General features: G+C 43.8%; 1 protein-coding gene across 1 annotated transcript in view; it reads left to right on the top strand.

Annotated features, from left to right (window-relative positions):
* The first annotated feature begins 626 nt into the window (after positions 1 to 626).
* CMC1 (C-X9-C motif containing 1) overlaps positions 627 to 23,756 on the top strand; it is a 76,612-nt gene continuing 53,482 nt past the window's right edge. Inside the window, exons 1-3 of the mRNA XM_055558573.1 lie at positions 627 to 681; positions 1,026 to 1,457; positions 23,163 to 23,252. Coding sequence (XP_055414548.1) covers positions 627 to 681; positions 1,026 to 1,457; positions 23,163 to 23,252 — 577 coding nt within the window. The remainder of the gene's footprint in view (positions 682 to 1,025; positions 1,458 to 23,162; positions 23,253 to 23,756) is intronic.

A 23,756-nucleotide genomic window follows, 5' to 3' on the forward strand; every position in this document is an offset into this window, starting at 1 on the left:
TTTTGTATAAGGAATTTTTCGTTCAACTACTGACGTGTGTGACTGACTCATATTGTTTTTTACCCCACCTCATCTCCTCAAAAATATTTACTTCCTAAATTAAATCCTTCCCCTCCAGAATGAATTTGGTGTGTTTTTAAACACACTTATAAAACATACAGGGAACAGGGCCCGATTTCCTGCCTGGCTGAGTAAAACAGTAATTCTCCAGCTTGGCACCTCACCCTGCAGCTGTGATAAGGGCCGTTATGCCCAAATAGGCCCTTAAACGGAAGACCTGCTGAGCAGAGACCCACTTTCCCAGCCCTGCTCCACCTCGTCAGCTTCTCTGCCAACTGACCAGGCGGAAGCAGCAGCAGGGGAGGAGGGCCTGCAGGTAGGTGGGGAGGGGATCGTTTTTTTTAAAAGCCTTAAATCCCTCACAGGGAAGCAGCAGCTGCTCCTTGTTTTTCCAACATCTGTCCCATCTGTCCCCCTGCGCACCCCACCCTTCGGGGGCTGGAGCTAGCTACATGTAAGCATAAGAAGGGGGCCTTTCTGAAGGCTGCTTGGTGAATGGGTATGGGCATCATTGCTACCCTGAAAGTTTCTACTGAGAAGGGGGGCAGTTGGGGTTCTTGAGGACGATGGCTATCACCTTCCTTCATTTTTCTCACACATTTAACAGCTTCAATCGACAGAGTGGGGATTTGTAGCATCATCCAAGGGTATCATTTCACAGGACAGAAGTGCCCCTTGAGCCCACTTCCTACTTGTAACCTCCAGGAGAGGCATAGGCTTCCGATGGGGGCGGGGGCGGGAGCAAGATAATGCACATAGTGCCAAGTTGCTGCACCGCCTCGAAGAACTGCTCGCCGCATTTCGCAGCGCACTGCTCCTCACCAACACTGTGCTTTTTCAGAATTAGAGATTTCATTTTTATCGTTGTTTCTCCCTAGAATTCAGAACCGAGGCTAGAACCTGGCAGGCCTGACACAGACACTTCGGAATCAACGAACGTTAACGAAGTGCAAACAAAGGAGCAGGCTGGCTTCTCAGGTTCGAAGGCAGGAATGCACCGAGAGGGTTGGGATTGAATGGAGTCGTCCGGGGGTGTAGATGCCCGCCCGCAACCTCACAGACGCAGGCGGGCAGCCGGCTCACAGGCTCGCGCCCCGCGCGCCTGCGGGGTCCAGGCGGCCACGCCCTCTCCCGGGGCTTCCCTCGGGAGAGCCCCTCCGCTCAGGTCAAGCGGCTAGGGACGGGTCGGGAGTGCGCAGGCGCGGCGGGCGGCGGAAGTCGCGACCGGGAAGTAAGAGGCGCTGGAGCCGCCTCGCTTTGCGCAGGGAGCCGCGCTCCTCCTCTCGCCCTCGTGGGCCGCCCCGCCCCGCCTCCCGTGCGGCCCCGCCCCACACACTCTCGCGGGCGGCCGCGCGGCTGCCGCCTCCCGCGCGTGGACATGGCGCTCGACCCCGCAGGTAAGGCGCGGGAGGCGGGGGCGCGGAGCCGGGGGGCGTGCAGGGGGCGGGGCGGGCTGGGAGGCGCGACGCCGAGGCCGCCCCGCCCTCCCGGCCTTCGGGCGCTCGGCTCTGGGGTGGGGGCAGCGGTCTGACGGGGCTTGCGGGTGTTCACCTTCCTAGCGCCTGCCGCCTCGCCGCCATTCTCTTTGGGCCCTTGGGGTCACGGGCTCCTTTAAGTATCTGTGGTCCGACTCGAACGCACTGACCAGGACGGGGCCGTTCCGCTGGAAAGTGTCCCCAGAGAGCCGGTGGCTCCCCGTGACCTCCGCGCGCCCGCCGCCACGGGACGCCGCCGCAGGGCTCCCCTCGGTACCCGGCGCGGGGATGCTCGCTGAACGGCGGGAGCGCTGGGGGGCTTTGGGACATGCCCTTCGTATCAATATTATACGTGTGAAAACTCAAGGCGTTGGGAGGAGGACTGGCTTCCAACCTTTGGAGAGCCAGAAGGGAGACAGCCTCTCTGTGGGCCCGAGGAGAAAGAAGTAGACGAGTCTCGTGGCTGGGGGAGCCGAGTCCGGCTGGGACTCAGAGAACCCTATGTCCAGGCCTCATGGAGTAAACAGATACTTGTTGCGAACTCACTGTCTCTTCTAGGCCCTGGGAAACTGGTCTATAGGACAGAAAGACCCCTACTCTATCTAGATCTTGTGTTCTAAGGGTGCAAGAAAAGACATCCCCCCCTCCCGCCCCCCCCCCCCCCCCCCCCGCCACACACACACACTTTACAGATAGTGGTAAACGTTATGAGGAAGATAAGCGGTGTCAGAGGTCCGGAGTATGGAGGAGATGCATAAGTAGAGATGCTGGGAAAGTAGATAGAACCTACATGTTGCAGTGCCGGAAGGCCCTGATAAGTGCGCGTTTGGGCTTTTCTTGATGTTAACAAAAACCTATGGAGGCTTTTAAAGAGGGCAGTGACATGATGGCGATTTATACCTTTATACACCGCTTATATACCTATATACACCGCTCTGGTAGCGGTGGTAACCTTGTAGAGGGGCCACGAGTGGAATGTTAAGACACTCTGGCAGCGGTTCAGGCCAAATGTGTTGGTATGTGTTGGCCTGGGATAGTATTAGGGAAAAAATGGGGAGAAATACAAACCTTCAGAAGATGTTTTGGAGGAGAAATTCACAGGACTCGCTGTTTCATTGAGTAAGGGTGGTGAGCAAAAGGGAGGCACAGAGAATTCCTAGGCTCTGCAACTGGATAACTGATGATAGTCAGATCCAACAACACGCTAAGCATTGGAAACTCAGACAAGAGCAGACTCGGAAGCAAGATTGGAATGGAAAGTTAGAGACCGACTCAGCTAGTAGGACTATTTTGGAAAAATTTCTTTGTTTAGACTCCAGAATACAAATATACTGAGGTCCACTCTTTTAATTTGTGTTTGGTTCCTAGATTGAAGCATAGAGTCATGTTTTGATATTTGTTTTGCTTCTTACAGTACACAGTGGTATGTTTCTTGCTAACTAAGTAGTATGCCAAATGAAGCTTATGTAGGAACATCTATTTTCCCATTGGTTTATGTTAGATTTTTAAAAATCTTTATTCAAGTTTGATCTTCATTTGGCAGCAGCCTTTAAACTAACTTTGTACGGTCCATTTTTCTCAAAAAAACTCTCAACCCAACAATGCATACTTTTAAATGTAGTTTTATTTAAGCAATTTCCCTTTTTGTTAACGTTGAGGTAATAACAACACTCTTTGGAAGCTTATCAGCCGTAATTCTGTCCACTATTTTCTCTTACTATTTGAATGCAGAGAGAAAAAGCTGGAGAATGCAAAACACCCAGAGTAGGTGACTGAGGAGAGAGGGAAATTTAAAAAAAAATACTAGTAGCTGTTTGCACTAGCAGATGTTCAGACTTACTTTGCCCAAGCCTCTGGTGATTTAAAATAGTCCACAGGGAGTTCTAACCTGCAGAGTATTGCCAGGGCTCTGAACTCTCCCGGGTTGGGTTTATTGACTTGACCTTCAGCTTTGTTTTCTTAGCAGCCAGGGAAGTTTGCCTGAATCCTTAGCCCTAAGTGGGACCTTTGATAACACAGTAATGATTCAAGAAATACAGAGTATAGGTCATTCTCCTATGAAAGGACTTAAGCAGTTTAAGTATACAGTATGTATATTGTATGTACTGTATATATTTAAAAATCCAGTCAAACTGAGGTGACTGAAATTTTAAAGGTTGTTTATTGATCATCTGTATAAACAGTGTTACAGGTAACACCTGTTTTTTTGTTTTTTTTTTAAAGATCTTATAAACATTGTTTTGAGCAAAAAGGGAAATCACCAGATCAAATCTATAGCACAACACCATTTATGTAGATTACAAACCATGCACACGAACAGCACAATCTGTTTTCTAAGGATGTGTGTGCTCAGTCATGCCTGACTCTTTGCAGCCCCATGGACTGTAGCTCATGTGGTACTTGTTAAAGTAGGATTTACAGAAAGATAAAATGATTATTTATGGTAATACAAAGTGGTTATTTGTTAAAGATTTTCTCCAACTCAGTAGTGAGGGAACCAGTAACGTGTAAAAAACTACTTGAAAAACATCGAAACGGTAGATACATAGAAAATGTCATAGATCATTGGCTTAGGTAAAAGCTGATTAATTTCAATAGGGCTATGAAGTGTTACTTGGGGGGTTGTCTTTCCACTGGTTAGAAATTATTTCTCTCTTGATTGGACAGAGTTCTAGAACTTAACCTCTGCCCCTAACAAGTTATAAACTAGCCCAGTCACGGGAAGCCCAGCCCAATCTGTCCTGAAAGGACATCCGTGAAGCCTTTGCTGCTTCCAGAGTTCAGAGAAATCATCTGACATGATTAGTCCTGGGTGACAACTCACAGGAACCTGGGCCTGAGAAGCTTCTTACTTTTCCTAATAACTAGGAGAGAGTTCTTTCTGCCCCATTTGTTCTTCTACTCTTTCCCCTTTGAGCTGGGTAGAGGGTTTCCCTTCCCATCTGTTGCTCAGTCTGCAGCGGGCAGAAGGGGAAACGTTTCTTTAAGTGCATGCGTGGGCTTTTGTGGCTCCCTCCGTGGTTGTTTTCTTCCAGAAACCTACTTGGGAGGAATGGGTAGTGAGCAGGCTCAGGGTGGGAAGTGGGCTCAGTAATTTCATGACATCCCATGAGTACAGGTTTTGAGTGTGTGTATCCTGGGAGGATGGCATCTTGGCACTCTGGGAATACTTAGGTTGCACGGGTTCTTTCAGTGGTTCCCATGGAGATGGAGGGAGATGGGCTGTAGGTATACCAGCGCTCGGTCACTAGAAAAGGCCACTCTTGGAGTTAGACAGCTAAACAGGTTGGGAGAATCTGTTGCTCTTTTTTTCCTGAGCATTGTGTGATTAATATGTAAAAAAAAGAACAAATACTATAATGTAGTTGATTAGAAATTTTTTTATTTTGTAACTGCTTCTTTGTTTTTACAGTATCCTGTTAGATACAAATTACATTCATGGTTCAGAGGTAAACGTCTGACTTCCATGTTTTATAAATTTTTAAGGTCAAAGCATGTTTGCACTACTGCAAAATACATTGTTTTTGTTTGCCTCAATTGATTAATTTCACAACCTGAAATTGTTCTCCGAAATTGAAAAGCCCTGGCATGAGCAGGGAGCACAAGGGAGAGAGAAGCTTTGAGGCCACAGCGGCGCGTGTGTGGAGGCCCTGGGGTTTGGGCTGTGGGTCACAAAATGGCTCTTAAACCCATTTGTGGGGGTTGGATATTATCCAGGAAGAGCACGGTGACACTGCGAGTGCTTAGGGAAGGGGGTGACAGTAGACTTCTTCTTCACTGTGCATTGCTCTGACTTTTGATCAGACGGGGATCGAGATCTCAGCTGAACTCTCTGCATCGAGGTGTCAGACCTGGAGGCAGCGAGGTCTGCTTCTAGTGGGTGGCTCTAACTTTGACCGCCCAGCCAATGTCTTGCCCAGTGTCTTTGCTGTCTTTTTCCTTTCCTATAATTAATAAGCACTCTGTGGGCTTCGCAGGTGGCTCAGTGGTTAAGAATCTGCCTATAGTGCAGGAGTCACAGGAGACAAGGGTTTGGTCCCAGGATTGGGATGATCCCCTGGAGGAGGGCATGGCAACCCACTCCAGTCTTCTTGCCTGGAGAATCCCCATGGACAGAGGAGCCTGGTGAGCGACAGTCCATGGGGTCGCAGGGCCAGACACGATTGAAGTGACTTAGCATGGCATGGTGCGTGGAGACCACTGAAGACTATGTGGATGTTCATTCCTCATCAGAAAACTCGTTTTGATGGAGCCTCTGTTGATGATTTTTGCAGGATTCAGTCTTTCCTGTGATGGTTGCAAAATGATTTTCTACCTCCAACATTCTTTCCACTTAGATGTTTATCTCTCCATTAGACAGTTGTTGACACTTTGCTGTAAACAAGAAAACACTTTGTTTCTTATTGATATTATTGGCATGGATTCAGGAATTTGTTTTCTGAATGGTGTATCATTCGTCAGTGTAAATATTTCGGTGCTCACATTTTCTCAGATTTGGCCACCTAGAGTTCCTTTAGACCAGCTTCTGGGTCCTTGTGATGTGCTTCCATCTTTTTTTGAGCGTTTCCTTCACTTCTCACACAGAAAGTCCTGGCTCCTCTGGGACCTCCCCAGCCCAGCCACAGGATTACTCATGTTTTGGACAAGCCCTGGTTCCTTTGTTTGGGTGGTCTTGGAGCACAGTATGTGGGCCCCTGGGCGCCACGTGAGTTTTCCATGTGCAGGGATTGATTCTTGGAGCGCAAACGTTCGGGGGAGAGAAGGGAGTAGGAGCTGAAGGGAGGAGGCTGAGTAAGGGTGTGGTATGGGGGCTTGTCTAGCTTCCGAAGCAAAGGAATCGGCCTTTGTGACCCCCTGTCAGCCCTTGCCCACTGCAGGAGGAGGGAGAGGGTCCTGGAGAAGGAAAAGTTCCAGGTGCTACCACCCACGGCCCAGGCGGGGTGAGCAGGCTCTCATTCTCCTCCGTCTCTGCTACAGGGAGAGACACCAGCAGTTCAGTTCCATTCAGTCACTCAGTCGTGTCCGACTCTTTGTGACCCCATGGACTGCAGCACGCCAGGTCTCCCTGTCCATCACCAACTCCCGGAGTTTACTCAAACTCATGTCCTTTGAGTCGGTGATGCCATCCAGCCATCTCATCCTCTGTCACCCCCTTCTCCTCCCACCTTCAATCTTTCCCAGCATCAAGGTCTTTTGAAGTGAAGTGAAGTCGCTCAGTCCTGTCTGACTCTTTGCGACCCCATGGACTGTAGCCTACTATGCTCCTCTGTCCATGGGATTTTCCAGGCAAGAGTACTGGAATGGGTTGCCATTTCCTTCTCCAGAGGATCTTCCTGACCCAGGGATCAAACCCAGGTCTCCCGCACTGTAGGCAGACGCTTTATCATCTGAGCCATCAGGGAAGTCCACAGTGAGTCAATTCTTCGCATCAGGTGGCCAAAGGATTGGAGTTTCAGCTTCAGCATCAGTCCTTCCAATGAATATTCAGGACTGATCTCCCTTAGGATGGACTGGTTGGATCTTCTTGCAGTCTAAGGGAGTCTCAAGAGTCTTCTCCAACACCACAGTAAAAGCATCAATTCTTCGGTGCTCAGCTTTCTTTATAGTCCAACTTTCACATCTATACATGACTACTGGAAAAGCCATGGCTCTGACTAGACGAACCTTTGTTGGCAAAGTAATGTCTCTGCTTTTTAATAAGCTGTCTGGGTTGGTTATAACTTTCCTTCCAAGGAGTAAGTGTCTTTTAATTTCATGGCTGCAGTCACCATCTTCAGTGATTTTGGAGCCCCCAAAAATAAAGTCTGATACTGTTTCCACTGTTTCCCCATCTATTTCCCATGAAGTGCTGGGACCAGATGCCATTATCTTAGTTTTCTGAAGATTGAGTTTTAAGCCAACTTTTTCACTCTCCTCTTTCACTTTCATCGAGGGGCTCTTTGATTCTTCTTTGCTTTCTGGCATAAGGGTGGTGTGATCTGCATATCTGAGGTTATTGATATTTCTCCCTGCAGTCTTGATTCCAGCTTGTGCTTCTTCCAGCCCAGCGTTTCTCATGATGTACTCTGCATATAAGTTAAATAAGCAGGGTGACAATATACAGCCTTGACGTACTCCTTTCCTGATTTGGAACCAGTTTGTTGTTTCAGCCTGTAAATAACTGATCTGAGACTGTTAGGAATTTTAGTATGTGCAATGAGAGTTTGAATCAGGTGGGCAAGTCAGGTAGGAAGGAGGACCCCTGCACACATATGAAAATACATGTGTGTGTACTGTGTCCAGGAGTATCATGGGGTTGTGATAAAGAAGTGTAGGTAACACCGGCCTAAGATATACTTTGTTGTTTAGTTGCAAAGTTATGTCTGAGTCTTTTGCAACCCTGTGGACGGTGGCTCCTCTATCCGTAGGATAACAGATGCCAAATTGTGTGCGCGCGCTCTCCTTTTTTTCCTTTTTGCCTCTAGGCCTTTGACATGCTGTTCCTTTTCTTTGGAGTGTTTCCCTTTCTGTCCCACCCTCACATCTAAGTCTTATTCTTTTTTGAAATCAATTTCATAGAAGGCCTTCCCTGATGTCACTGCCTCCGGTCTTTATTTTATTTTAATATTTTAACAAAAATTTATTTTAATATATGGGATTTTAAAAACCACCAAAATGTCAAATAACCAGTGTGTGGAGTTTCTTTCATTCTAGATCTAGAATTTTTTCTTTGAGAAATAAAATGAAAGCTGCATGTATCAAATAATTTGAGAGATGAGGGAAAATCGGATGTGAAGGAATATTTACTTCTGTGGTGAACAGTATCTTTCATATGGTTCTGTGTCTTTAACTTTATTAGCATAGGGATAGGATAGGCCAGTTAATTACACCTAGATAGTAAGAGATTCTCCACTAGCCTGAGTAGGCTCTGCAAACAGCGCCGAATTGAATTTGGGAATGAGTAGGACTGAGGTGTTTCAGACTTTGCTAGTAACCTCAGGCCCTTCAGGAATTCTAAATGGCATATTGTGATATTTGAGGATGACGGGGAGAGAGTAAGATATATCAGATGCTAAGGCTGCTTCAAGCCTTAAACTTGTGTGTGTTTAAATACTTGCAGGTGTTCTCAAGGGGTTCTAGACTCAGCACAGAAAGCTCATGTTTCATTGACTGGATTAGTATGGTTATTTATCTCTAGGCATGTTATTGATGCTCAAGCTGAAGTTCCAATACTTTGGCCACCTGATGGGAAGAACTGACTCACTGGAAAAGACCCTGATGCTGGAAAAGACTGAAGGCAGGAGGAGAACGGGGCGACAGAGAATGAGATGGTTGGATGGCATCACCAACTCGATGCACATGTGTTTGAGCAAGCTCTGGGAGTTGGTGATGGACAGGGAGGCCTGGCGTGCTGCAGTCCATTGGGTCGCAAAGAGTTGGACACGACTGAGCGACTGAACTGAACTGAGGGGTGTTATTACCTTATTTGTAGAATTCTCCTAGACTTGATATAAGTGGGCCACACAAAATGTGCCCAAATGAAAACATTGATTCCCAAGTTAACCTTCTCCCCGCATCAGCCAGCTCCTTTTACATTTTTAGGTAAAGAGATTGAGGGAAAACATTTTTAAAACAATCCTGTGTTGTGTTTTTGCTGGAGAACTCTTACTGATTTTCCATATTTTAATTAACTGTGTGTTTATCACTCAGTTGTGTCGACTCTTTGTGACCCCATGGACTGTAGCCCACCAGGCTCCTCTGTCCGTGGGATTCTCCAGGCAAGAATAATTCTCCAGGCAAAAGGGTAGCCATTTCCTTCTCCAGGGTATCTTGCCAACTTAGGGATTGAACCTGGATCACCTGCATTGCAGGCTTTTTTACCTTCTGAGCCACCAGGGAAGCCCTAAGCATGACTAATTTAAAGATGATTTTAAATGTTTATATTGCAGAATAGGGCACATCAATGTATCAACAATCCCTAGCCTGATAATTGGTAGATAGTGGGCACCTAATAAATGTTTTTTAACAGAATGAATATCAAATGAATAAATATATTTTCAACTATTTGTATAATGATTATCAAATATGGAAATTTTACACATATTTGTCATTTATTACATGGTTTATTGAATTTTTACCATGTTCTAGGAGTAGGAGGGAATTATGGAGGTTAACGAGACGTGGTCTCAGACCTCATTACAGTTATATTTCATGCAGTGGTTCTTAATCTAGAATCTAATATAATTATTTGGGAAGCTTTTAAAAATACCAGTTCCTGGATGTTACCCAGCGTCTCTGATTTGACTGGTCTGGAGTGGGGCCGAGACGTCAGGTGTGGTTGTTAGATGCAGCCAGAATCGACAGCTTCTGTTACCGAATCCTATCTGCATCCTCTTGGGTTGCCATAATAACGTTCTATAGACTGGGTGGCTTAAACAGTGCACGTTTATTTTCTCGCAGTTTAGAAGGCTGGCAGCCTGAGATCAAGGTGCTGGCCGATTCAGCTGCTGTTTTTTCCTGTTCTTAGCAGGGCCACCTATCTGATTAGGGCTCTACCCATGTGAGCTCTCCTGGTGACTCGGATGATAAAGAATCTGCCGGTAATACAGGATACCTGGGTTTAGTCCCTGGGTCAGGAAAATCCTGTGGAGGAGGAAATGGCAACCCAGTCCAGTATTCTTGCCTGGAGAATATCATGGACAGAGGAACCTGGTGGGCTACAGTCCATCGCACTGCAAAGAGTTGGACACGACTGAGCGACTAACACACTTTCATACACATAACGTACATACGTGTCAACTCATTTAACCTTAATCACCTCTCCAACGAGAGTCATTTCGAGTTGAGGGCTTCCGTGAATTCTGCGGTGGTGGGACCACAGTTTGGTCCTTGGCAACCATTGATCAAGAGAAGGAAGTTTTTGTAGGAAGTGTGCTACTCTGAGTTCTAAGTCCACGTGTGATTAGAGCCGTAGTGTTTGTGCGTGAAACACGTTGGGGTTAGTGGAAGGAGAAATCACTTTCAGGTGCTGGGTTAGGAAGCACTTTGGATGGTGTTAAGTGAGTGAGCCTTGATAAAGAAAATGAAGGGTGGGAGATGGAGAATGAAGGCAGCAGACTGAGGCGGAGTCTGACCCTACGGGCTGCTCGCTGCCAGGCGCTGCAGGATCCATCTGTGCTCTCTGAGCCTTGGGTTCCGAACCCCCGCCCCCGCCTGTGACGGTGCTCGTAAAACGACCCCTTCACCTCCACTTCGTCCTTCTTTCTGGAAGTAAGATCTAAGCTGATTGCCTGGTGGGTTGATTGATTTTTAGCCAAGGAGGATAATATAACCACTGGGATGGCAGAATAAGGATTTAAACAATAGAAATTTTAAGCTGAACTTCTGATCCTGGTGGGACTTTGGAATTACTAACAGATTCTTGAAAACGTGGGTCAAGTAGATTTGGTGATAGAGCAGCACTGAGAACACAGCATAAAAAGTGCCAATTTAAAGACAGAGCCTGTAGGATTGCCTGGGCAGGAACTGGAGCGGAGCTTGCTTTGGGTGTTTATATGGCTTTTAGTGTTACCATTGTTCAGAGTATTTTCAAGACTCTTTTAGAATTTGCCTTCAGCTTCTACAGTACATTTATCTTAATATCTTATTATCTTAATATTCTCATTTTGGTAAATTTTTGTTTTGAAGATGAACTTGAATTTCAGCCACAGTTAGCCAGAGGCAGTCTAATGAAGGGAGTAGATGACCCTCCTTGGGCAACACTGCTCCTCAAGAAGGCTGCATTGTAGTTTTAACTCAGCCTGGCTCTAAAGGCCATCCAGAGAAAGATGTCATGAGTCTCTACAAATGAACCAATTTCATTGCTTTTTATGGCTGAGTAATACTCCTTTGTATGTATGTACCACATCTTCTTTATCCATTTGTCTTTCAGTAGACATCTAGGTTGCTTCCATGTCCTGGCTGTTGTAAACAGTGTTGCAGTGAAGGACCTAGAGGCTGTCATACAGAGTGAGAGTCAGAAAGAGAAAAACAAATACTGTTTGTTAACATGTGTATGTGGGATCTAGAAGAGTGGCACAGGTGACCGTGTTTGCAGGGCCGGAATTGAGACGCAGACAAACGGAATGGCTGTGTGGCCCCGTTTGTGTGTCTCAGCTGCTCAGTCATATCTGACTCTTTGCAACCTCATGGACTGTAGCCTTCCAGGCTTCTCTGTCCATGGGGTTCTCCAGGCAAGAATACTGGAGTGGGTTGCCATTTCCTCCTCCAGGGGATCTTCCCAACCCAGGGATCGAACCCACGTCTCGGGCATTGGCAGGCATATTCTTTACCACTACACCGCCTGGGAAGTCACAGGGAGGTGAAGGGTGGGGACAAATTGAGAGATTAGCATCGGCATATGTATAGTCAGTGGGAAGCTGCTGTACGGCTCAGCCTGATGCCCTGTGATGACCTGGAGGGGTGGGATGAGGCGTAGGAGGCAGGTTTAGGAAGGAGGGGACGTTTGTATGCATATGCCTGATTCAAGACCTGAACAGCAGAAACTAACACAGCACTGTAAAGCACTTACATCCCCATTTTAAAACCTGTGCATGATTTGAGCAAGCATTGAATCTTTGAAATAAGTGAATAAGCTCTCAATATAAAAATAATTTCCCTGCTCTGTTATCAAAATGGCCCATGTTTTTTGTTAAATTTTACGGACTGTTGAGAGATGGAGGAGAAGGACCAGGAGAGCTCAGACAGCCAGAAGCCATTGAGGAGCACCCGTCGGTGTGGGGGTAGCCCCCCGTGTCCCAGACGGGCATCGGAGGGAAGGCACGTGAGTGAGGGATGCGTTGCTGGGAGGCCCAGGCGTGCTGCCGTATATTCCTTTCTCAAATGTCTACTTACGTAGACACGTCTCCTAGAGTGACATGACTGATTTCCTATTAGCTGTCAATGGGAAATTGTGCCCGTAGCAAAAGACAGTCTTGAAGTTTTACCAAATAAAGTAAATGTGAAACCTCTTCACTGAAGGCATTATGGCCACAGCGGAGATCGCAGCGCTTTTCTAAAATTGGCAGGTCTTCTTGCATAAGCCGATTTCCTGCTTCGGTATGCTTTGAGACTGGTTGTCCCTTTCTGGCCTCATCTTGGTTAAAACAACGTGGGTGGAAGAGGAAGTTTTCACACCTCGCAATCTGCAGAATCTGAGGTCCAAGAAATAGGTGCTTTTGGGAACCGGGCACATGTGGTGTGAATGCAGTGGTTACTACCAGTGGGAGCTGATAGCACGGAGGAGCTCAGATGTGGCACAGCGATGGCGGGACGCTGGCGTGTGTGACCCAGAAGCTGAGCAGAAATAGGCACTTCTACCTCATTGATGTGCTTTCCGGGTCTTGTGAGTTTGAGATTGTAAAAAGTTCTATGGTCACCGACTGACCTAATATTTGATGTTTACTCGCCGCGAAGGTACTTTCTCAGCCAGCTGACAAATCAGTCCTTTTGCCTTTTCTAAAATAGTTTTCTTTATGGTTGGAATCATTGAGCTCCTTTCTGATCAAGAAATGTGAACTGTGAAGTTTTGAATTTTACTTGTTCAAAATGATGCTTCTGAAACCAACATTCTTCTTGTCCAAGAGTTCCTGCAGGCTTCACAAGCTCTGGGACCTAGTTTACTGAAGTCCCCTGAAATAGAACACCGCCCTAGGGGAGGGCATGGGTCATGGAAGAACTTTGGAACCTGCCACTGGGTTATTCCCCTCTGTTAGAGTCTCCACATTTTTTTGTGCAAAATGGAATCCAGGTACTGAACGTGAGGGGCTTTTAGAAGACTGAAGGGCATTCCTGGCCTTCCTCTTGAGGTTTCATAACCAGAGGCAGCTGGACTGTTGGAAGGAGAATCTTTCCTGCTCTGTAGTTGCTTTTTTGTTTTGTCAATTCAAGTGTTGCTTAAAGGAAGGAGGATGGGACACAGATCTTCCCTGTCTTTGTCTTCCCGGTCTTGGTGCCCCTGCCTCCAGCGCCTTCCTCATCTTATGCTGTCATTGTAGAAGAGGGTGTGAGTGAGCTGGAGGGGACAGGAGGTCTGGTGGGGGCAAGAGTGTCTTGAGCACTGAGACCAGAGTCCTCTCGGGCTCGGCTGTGAAGCGCACAGGGTGAAGGGGCCTTTGGCCAGCCCCGGTCCTGCTGAGTGGTGTGCAGTGCCATCTACTTGGGCCCTTCAGTGCAGAAGACGGACCCAAAGGAGAAACCGTTGCTAATAAGAACACCTTTGCACATTTCCTACAAGCATTTTTCTGATTTTTCCTACAGAGTAAACAACGTCACGGTAACGTCTACAGGAACTAATAAAGGGGCAGCTAGGAGGTTCCAGAAAACAAAAAAGTGGCGTTATCTAAATAGCAGTTACATTAGTTGTGTTAGAACATTTTCAGTGGTGACAGGCGTCCTTGCCCTGCTGAGGCAGCCTGTTTCTGGGGGAAGGCTCTGTGGTGCCCTGAGTCGTGTCGCTGCTGCCCTGTGGACTCAGGGCAAGTACTGCCGTCGGTGCTTTCGTGTGATCCCGGGCGGCTGTGCTGCAGGAGCATGCGAGCCCCAGAGCAGAGTCTGCACTAAGAGTCAGCCAGGGAAAAAGGCAAAAATTGACTTGTATGTGGGTGGTGATAGAATGTCGAGGAGTTAGAGCTTTGAAAATTTGCCCTGGTGGTATTACCCTGATTCTTCATTTCAGTATAAATTCATGTGACTGTAGAGTAGCAAATTCTCAAAATTTGATTTTTTTTTTTTTTGCCAGCTTTGGTGCAGATGTATAACATCTATGTAGCGTATTGACACTGAGGGAATCACCCTGTAATTTTGTGAATAAAAAGTGCCATATCTATATTTGTAGTATCAAAGGAAACTTTGAAATACGTACAGAATCATAATTAATTAAAAATTAACTTTTAATGATTAGTATGCTACCAAGTGTTAGCAGAATTTATTTTTTTATATATATATATATATATATATATATTTTTTTTTTTTTTTTTTGACTGCTCAGCATGCAGGATCATAGTTCCCCAACCAGAGAGAGAACCTGTGTCTCCTGCAGTGTCAGCAGTCTTAACCACTGGTCTGCCAGAGATTTAACACTAAGAATGTAGAAAATCGAAATCAACATTCATATGATTCATATGATTTTCTTCGCCTTAGGAGGTTTTAGACGAATCATCAGAAGGACTTCTTACGATACATTTAAAAAATGTTTTAGGAAGACCGCAAGTTGTGGAGAGAAAGAGTGGATTCATGAGGCCGCATTGTAGATAAGCCGTCTGTCTAGGTTATAGGTGTGTAAGTGAAGGGAGGAGCTCAGATGCTGAAGCTGACTGTATAAACTAGATCGGCACGTCACAGTGTTTCTTCTCATCTCTTCAGCAGTTGCACTGTTAATTGTGCGTGCGTGTGTGCACGCTTAGTCGTGTCCAACTCTTTCGTGATCCCACAGACTGTAGCCCACCATACTCCTCTGTCCATGGAATTTTCCAGGCAAGAATACTGGAGCAGGTTGCTATTTCTTCTTCCAGGGGAATCTTCCGTGTAAATCCATGTTTCCTGCATTGCAGGTAGATTCTTTTACCCTGATGACTATGGTTTGCACTATAGACAAGGAGAAAGAGTGTGTGGAGGTGGCTCCAGTTTTATTATTTTTCTTCCAGTAGTTACCAGCTCTCCACTCACAGGGTGTCTCGTAGGAATCTCATATTCAGTTCGTCGAGTCAGAATTGGCCTCCCCCTTGGAGTTCTTTTGTCTCCCTGCCTTGGTGAGTGGTCACCTCATTTCACTGTGAGATGAGACCCTGGGAGCCCGCCTTGCCACATCCTGGGCCCTCTGTCCGCGCAGCCCCGCCACGCTTCTGGGGCTGCCCTCTCAGTCCTCCCCTTTCTCCACCCATACTTGGCAGTCCTTCTGTGGGCTAGTGTTCTTTTTCTCATCTTACAGCAGCTCTGGCGAAAGTAAGGAAGACGAGAAGGCATGAAGCAGTAGTGTAGGGCAGACCTTGACCATCTATGGGCTGGGCAGAATCTGGTAAGGCTGGGTAGGCTGTGAATGGTTAGTAATATTTTCAAAGGGTTGTTTGGGGAAAAAACAAAACAAAACAAAACAAAAAACAAGGAGCATGCATGACAGAGGTGGTGTGTAGCCCACACAGCTTGAAATATTTACACTCTGGTTCTTAACAGAAAGTTTGTTGACCCCCTGGCAGGCAGTAAAAACTGGGATAAAGGTATAAGTGCAGTAAAGAGGAAAAAGTCACGTGAACATTTCCATATCATTATTTTGAACTTTTAGATGAAATGGATAGTTTCCTTGAAAAATACCAACTTACTGAAAACTGCAGTTGACTCAAGAATGAATAAAAAAACTTCAGAAAATTTGATCAATAGATAAAAGTCTTTCTGTGATTATCTTGGGACTTTCCTTGGTGGCGTAGAGGGTAAAGAATCTGCCTGCAATGCAGGAGACCTGGGTTCGATCCCTGGGTCAGGAAGATCCCCTGGAGAAGTGAACGGCCACCTACTCCAGTATTCTTGCCTGTAGAATCCCATGGAGAGAGGAGCATGGTGGCCTATGGTCCATGAGGTTGCAAAGTGTCAGGCACGACTGAGCGACTAACTCTTTCTGACGCACACATACTCACAAAGCCTGACTAAACCTAGTACACACACATAAACTCAGTTCAGTTGCTCATTTCTGTCCAACTCTTTGCTATCCCATGGACTGCAGCACACCAGGCTTCCCTGTCCATCACCAACTCCCTGAGCTTCCTCAAGCTCATGTCCTTCGAGTCAGTGATGCCATCCAACCATCTCATCCTCTGTTGTCCCTTCTCCTCCTGCCTTCAGTCTTTCCCAGCATCAGGGTCTTTACCAGTGAGTTGCCTCTTCTCATCAGGTGGCCAAAGTATTGGAGTTTCAGCTTCAGCATCAGTCCTTCCAATGAATATTCAGGACTGATTTCCTTTAGGATTGATTAGTTTGATTTTCTTGGAGTCCAAGGGAGCCTGGAGAGTCTTTTCCAACACCACAGTTGGACTTGCAAAGAGTCGGACATGACTGAGCGACTTTTACTTCACTTTGATCAATGATTTGACTCTTAACTGGATCTCAAAAATGTCAAGAGCGACTTCAGGGACTGAGCAACTTTACATTCTTTCTTTTCTTTCCTCTTAAAGTCAACTGATTATAGCCTTCAATCACATCTGCAAAATACCTTCACAGCAGGAGCTGTATTAGTGTTTGTTTGAGTAACTGGGGACTAGCACCTAGCCTTGGAGAGGGCAATGGCGGCCCACTCCAGTACTCTTGCCTGGAAGGTCCCATGGGCAGAGAAGCCTGGAGGGCTGCAGTCCATGGGGTTGCACAGAGCTGGACACGACTGAAGTGACTTAGCAGCAGCAGCAGCACCTAGCCAAATTGACCATAAAGCTGACCATCACAGGTAGTTTCTGTCAGGCTTTCACAGAACTGGTAATAATCTTTATCTGGTACAGTGTTTCAGAGAATACAAAGAAAAGTCCCTAATTTGTTGTTTAAATCATGTGACTTTGATACCAGAACAACACAAAGGTAAGAGAGGAAAGTCATGGGCAGGTCTCAGAATCAAGATAACTGCAAAAAGTCTAAACAGAACTGGAGTGCCCAAGGTGCAGGTGCTGCGGGCTACTGCTCAGTGTTCTTCTGAAAGGTGGTGACAGTGAGAATTAAAAAAGGAAAATGCAGAACTATTCTTATGCTCGTCTGCATGGAAATCGGAGCAGAATCTGTTGGCAGAGGATTAGAGTTAGAGTTCAGTCAAGTTGTATTGGGTTTCCGTGGTGGCTCCCATGATAAAGAATCTGCCTACAATGTGGGAGACCTGGGTTTGATCGGAGTCAGGAAGATCCCCTGGAGAAGGGAATGGCAGGCCACTCCAGTATTCTTTCCTGGAGAATTTGATGGACAGAGGAGCCTGGCAGGGTACAGTCCATGGGGTTGCAAGGAGCCAGACACGACTGAGCCACTGACACTTTACTTTCAAGGTTGCATTGATTCAGTCAAGCCTGTATGTGTGTGTGCGCGCTTGTGTCGTTGTGACCCCAAGGACTGTAGCCCAGCAGGCTCCTCTGTCTGTGGGATTTCCCAGGCAGGAATACTGGAGTGGGTTGCTATTTCCTTCTCTAGGGGATCTTCCTGACCCGGGGATCAAATCTGCGTTTCTCACTTCTCCTGTATTGCATTGGCAGGCAGGTTCTTTACCACTAGCACCACCTGAGAAGCCTACGTACCAGCAATAATATAATTACATTTATAAAAAGATACCTTTACCAACAGAAATGAGTGTAATGAAAGATGATGAACAGTATCTTGAAGGATGCTTTAAAAAAAATGTTTTTACTTTTGCTATCTGAATAATGCTGTCCTAATAAAATGTAGTGGGTCCAACCAAGTGCCACTGTGTAGTACCACATTACCTGTGTGTTGGGAAAAGTCTCCTTGTAAGTGGACCTTCACAGTTCAAACCCATGTTGTTCACGGGTCACCTGTGTTGGTTTGAGACTTTAAATATGAACATTTATGGTGTAAATTTCCTTATAAGCCCTGCTTCAGCTTTGTCTTACACATTTTGATATGTTGTGCTTTCATTTTCATTCAGGTCAGTGTCTTCTTTTAATTCCTCTTCTGCCTTATGAATTATTTAGCAGCAGGGTATTGTTTACTTTCCAGGTATCAGGAGATTTTCCTGCTATCTTTCTGTTATTACTGTCTGGTTGACTCCATTCCATTTGGTTTTTCTATAGTGTTTTTGAATGTATTTCTTTGTCTTTTTTTAGTGGTTAGTCTGAAGATTACCTTATGCATAAATAGCTAATCACAGTCTAGTCGAATCAACATTTTATCTTTCAAATAGAAGGTAGATATCTTACTACCAAAGTTGCTTTATCCTGTTCCATTTACAATGAAGTCATCTTTAATAGTACCTCTGTGTGTACTGAGAATGCTATATTTTTTTGCTTCTGTCAAAAATAAATTTTAAAACTCAAGAAAAAAATAGTTTACTGAGTTTACCGTTTTTGTTGCCCTTTCTTCATTGCTGTTGTTCTGAGTTTCCTTTTGTTAATATTTCCTTCCTGTATGAATAGCTTCCTCTAGCCCTTCTTTTAGAATAGGTCTGCTGGCAGGAAATTACCTTAGCTTCTCTTCATGTGAGTTGTCTTTATCTTCATTCCTGAAGAATATTTTCACTGGTTATAGAATTCTTGATTGACAGTGCTTTTCTTTTAGTACTTGAAAATACTATGCCACTTCCTTCTGGCTTCTGTGGTTTCTGATGAGAAATCCTTTGTCTTTTGAATTTTTCTTCCCCTATATTTCTGATACTTTGATGATTTTTCTTTCTCATTTTCAGAAGTATTAGTATGGCTTGTCTGGGTGTATATTTCTTTGGGTTTTCAACTGTTTCATTGAATTGATAGGGTTCTGTCTTTTCACTAATTTGGAAAACTTTCAGTCATTGTTTCTTCAAATATTTTTTCAGCCTTGCGATTCTTCTTTCCTCTTTTTGAGACTGTGGTAAAATCAATGTTAAATTTTTTTTTTTTTTGGTCTTCCAGGTTCCTGAGCCTCAGTTCATTTTTTAAAAAGCCATTTTCTATTTTATAGCTTGGGAAATTATTATTGAATTATCTTCTGGTTCTCTGACTTTTATGTCATTTCTATTAGATTTTTGTATGTTAATGTTGTGTCTGGAAACCTTGCTAAACTCACTTACTAGTTCTAGTAACTTTTTATAGATTCCATTGGATTTTCTATATAGATGATCATATGACCTTCAATTAACTATGGTTTTATTTCTTTCTTTTCAATCTAGAAGCCTTTTATTTTTCTTGCCTTATTACACTGACTAGAACACCCAGTGTAATGCTTAATAGAAGTGGTAAGAACAGCCTTCTTTAGCTCACTCCGTTTTAGGGGGAACCATTCCAGCATTAAATGTGACGTCAGCAGTAGGTTTTTTCTATAAATGCCGTTTATCATGTTGAGGAAGTTTCCTTTGGTTCCTACTTTATGGAGGTTTAAATTAGGAATGGATATTGGATTTTTGTCAAATATATTTTCTGTGTCTGTTGTGATAGCCATGTTTTTTAATATGATGAATTACACTTCTTCATTTTTTGAATATTAAATAAATCTTGCAGTCCTGGGATAAAGCCCACCTGGTCATGAAGTATTATCCTTTTTTTTATTGCTGGATTCAGTTTGCTCATCTTTGTTAAGATTTTTACATGAGTATTCATGATGGCATATTGGGCAGTAGGTTTCTTGTAATATTTTTGTCTGATTTTGGTATCACAGTAATGCTGGCTTCAGAGCAGTTTTCTGAAGGAGTTTATGTGGAATTGATGTTATTCCTTCCTTAAATGTTTGATCACATTCACCAGTAAGGGCTCTCTGGATCTGGAATTCTTTTGTGAAAAGACTTTTGATTACAGATTCAATTTCTTTAATAGGTATGGGGCTATAGTAATTATATGTCCTTATGAGTTAGGTTTGGTTATTTGTGTTTTTCAAGGAATTCGTCTACTTCATCTTTGTTGTCAAATTTATTGGCCTACATTTACAAATTAAGTACATTATTATTATATAAAAGGTGTATCATTTCTGATGTTTGTGACCTCTCTTTTCCTGGCTAGGTTGTTTATCAGTTTTGAAAATCTTTTCAAAGAACCAGTTTTGGTTTCTTTGCTTTTCTCCATCATTTTGCTTGTTTGATCATTTTGTTTTCCATTTCATTGATTTATGCTTTGATCTTTATTATTTCTTTTCTTGTGTTTCTTTTCCTCTTTTTCTGACTTCTCAAGGCAGGAGCTGAAGTCATTGATTTAAAGACCATCCTTTTTTCCAGTGTAGACTTTGAGTGCTGCAAGTTTCTCTATCAGTACTCTTTTAGCTGCATTACACAAATTTTGATGTGTTACATTTTCTTTCATTTACAAAAACTTTCTAATTTCCCTTTTCATTTCTGCTTAAACCCATGGATTGTTTAGAAGTGTGTTGTTTATTTTCCAGATGCTTGGAGATTTTCAAGAGATCTTTCTGTTACTGATTTCTACTTTAATCACACTGGTGTCAGACACATACTTTGTATGATTTGAATTCTCTTACTTATTAAGGTCTCTTTCATAGCCCATTCTGTAGTTTATCTTGCTAAATATTCAGCTGCTTTGAGTGGAATATTCTATAAATGTTACTTGGGTCAAGTTAGTTGTTGATGTTACAGGTTTACATGTACATTTAAATGTGTGTTTTCTAACATGGTTTATATATTTCACATTTGTATATAATGGATTTGTTTTTTTGATCAAAGTGTGTTCTCTATTACTTCTTAGGGCAAATTTTGTTTTACAAAGAAGGTTATGCCAGTATGTTCCATCTGTCAAGATCTGTTTGATGTAGCCCTCTCTCTGCTGGGTATAGGCTGAGCTGAGCCCAGTGACTTGAAATCCACAGAAGGTAGCAGAAATGCGGCTGATGGCCCCCACAACAGGTGCAGAGAGAAGGCTGCTCTGCTTTCCCTTGGTTTTCTTGGGCTGCTTGCTTCTGTTCATCACCTCCCTGCTGTGCCCTGTGGAGGTGATTTGGTTTCTCTTCCTCATTGAACTTGCCGTCAGTCTTCCCAGTCCACGTGTCAAGATATATATGTGAAGAAAGAAGTCTTGGAGTAAACCCTCCAGGCCCAGCTTTTGTGGGTTTTGAAGTCAGAGCCTGTGGCTGGAGTCTCCCAGGTGAGCGCCAAACACAGAGGCAGAGAAGAATCAGTCCTGCTCCACCTACCTGAACACCTTCCTGCAGGCTCCCTGTGCACACAGAAGGGTGTTTGTTCTGTATTCACATTGGATTAGCAGCTTGGCGTGTCTCACTGTTAAAAAGATCATTTCTTTTTCAGTAAGGTTGAAAGAGATAAACTTTTCAGTTCCTACATATCTGAAAATACATATTTTCCTCCCATTTTTAAAGTCTTCATTGAATTTGTTACAGCATTGCGTCTGTTTCATGTTTTGGTTTTTTTGGTCACAAAGCATGTAGGATCTTAGCTCCCCAACCAGGGATCGAACTCTCACCTTTCACATTGGAAGGCAAAGTCTTAACCACTGGACCACCAGGGAAGTCACTGAGAATATTTTTAATTTCACTCTTGATTGGCACTGGATTTCTTGGATATAAAGTAATTGCTTCTCAGAGCCTTGAAGTTACTTCACCATCATTTTCTTGCGTCCACATCTTGCCCGTGAAACATGATGTAAATCTGGTTCTTGTTTCTCTGTGTGTGGGGTGATGTTTTTTCCCTTTTGAAGCTTTTAGGATTTTTGAGCTTCAGACTTTCATCAGTTAAGTGATTTATGGTTTGTTTCTGTCTGAGGGCTCATATCTTTTTATTTGCCTTGGTACATTGATTATATTTATTTGAAAGTCTTATTTTCTGTACTCTTTAACTGTCTTAGGAGTTGTTTACTTCTTGATTCATTGTGGTGGGTTTCTCCCTTTCACTGTGTTGTCCTTATCAAATTTAGGTGATTCTTGGCTGTTTGGTTGTTGCTGATTTTATTTGCTTTTTGAGACGATGCCCCCTTACCCTAACTGCAAATGCTGTATCACTTCATAGCTACATCCAGAGGATGTTGGGGACCAGGAAAAGTTCAGGAGTTCCTGGTCTTAAGTGTCACTAGATACATACTGAGAAACTTCCTCATCTTTTGGAGATAAGTGCCTGTATTTGCTTATTTTACCCAGTCTGAAGGCAGCAAAAGAGTGACCTACTTTGACTCCTGCTGTGGTTGTTTCGACCACTGATGCTTTGGCTTCCTCCAGGGAAGTCTCCTCTCTGTTTCTGTTGCTTCCGAGTGTGGGGCATGCTTCCCACTTTTGGGATCATAAGATAGCCTGCTTTAATCTGATCCCATTCACCTTTAGCTTTTCGGAATTTCTGATTATTTGGATTCTGGGAGAATACTCACCTCTTTGGGTTTTAGGGCTCTCTGGGAATTTGAGGAGCATGCTGGGGGTAGTCTGGAGCAGGGGCCCAGGCCTCCGTGTTCGTCTGACTATGCTAGTTGTGTTTGAGACACACAGAAACCTCCTGTGCTTTGTTTTTCTTTGCCAAGGTAGTTCCACTTTTTCTTCTTCTGCCAGCTCTTTCTTAAGCTACTCATTGTCAGGTGGAGAAACTACTTACATATGTGTCTTAATCTTGGATCTCTTCATCTATCCCTGGGTCTCAGTGTTGATAAAAATTCTCTTCTTATGGATTATATGAATTAAAAAATGATAATGCTTTAGTCTATGACTTTAATTTTGTCAAGACTACATGGCATATGTCACCTAATAAAAGTGTTACAATGTAGTTTGCAGAAAGTTTTAGGAAGATGTTACCTATACCCCTCATTTTTTTTCTGTTGTATTTAAAACAATGCTTAATGATTTTCAGTGACTTAATTATAGCTTCATGAGGTTATAGAGGAGTTACTTTTTAATATATTTGCATAGGCTTTTATTTTAAGTAAACCAGAGTGCTTATTTTTCACCTAAACAGGTGGTTTACTTGAGACTTGAGACTTTATTAAATGAAATTTTTTTTTTTTTCAGAGCAGCATCTCAGACACGTTGAAAAAGATGTTTTGATCCCTAAAATAATGAGAGAAAAGGCCCGAGAGAGATGTTCTGAACAAGTTCAAGGTAAGATTCAAATATTCATATAAAAATCAAATACGTTTTTTATAATATGATCTGAATTTAATCCTTAGCCTCAGAATGAAGTAGTCACTGAATTAATATGTATGAATTGGTTCTCACCCTTTCACTAAGATACCAGTATTTCAGCTTTCAGAACTTACAAGCAGCATTCATTTACAATTTAAAAATATTCTCCCAAATTCCCAGTAAAGAACATTTTTTTCCCCAGATGTACAGTTATAGAGAAAAAACTTGCATTTGTATTTTGGAGAAACAAATTATGCTGGTGATTTTGATAGGGAAAGAAGAAACGTCAAATGTAATGTATACCTGTGTCTCCTCTGTCAACATATTAATAGAGGAATAAATTCTAAGATGATTTCCTTGGCATTGTTGCTATTATTGAATTATGAATGGAATCGCAGTGGTAAATACAGTGAGTCTGTTTTTTAAAAATTTTTCTATATTTTACAATTTTAAGTAGAAGGTATTTATGTAAATGCATGT

Source organism: Bubalus kerabau, chromosome 20 (assembly GCF_029407905.1).
Source record: "Bubalus kerabau isolate K-KA32 ecotype Philippines breed swamp buffalo chromosome 20, PCC_UOA_SB_1v2, whole genome shotgun sequence".
Taxonomy (NCBI): domain Eukaryota; kingdom Metazoa; phylum Chordata; class Mammalia; order Artiodactyla; family Bovidae; genus Bubalus; species Bubalus kerabau.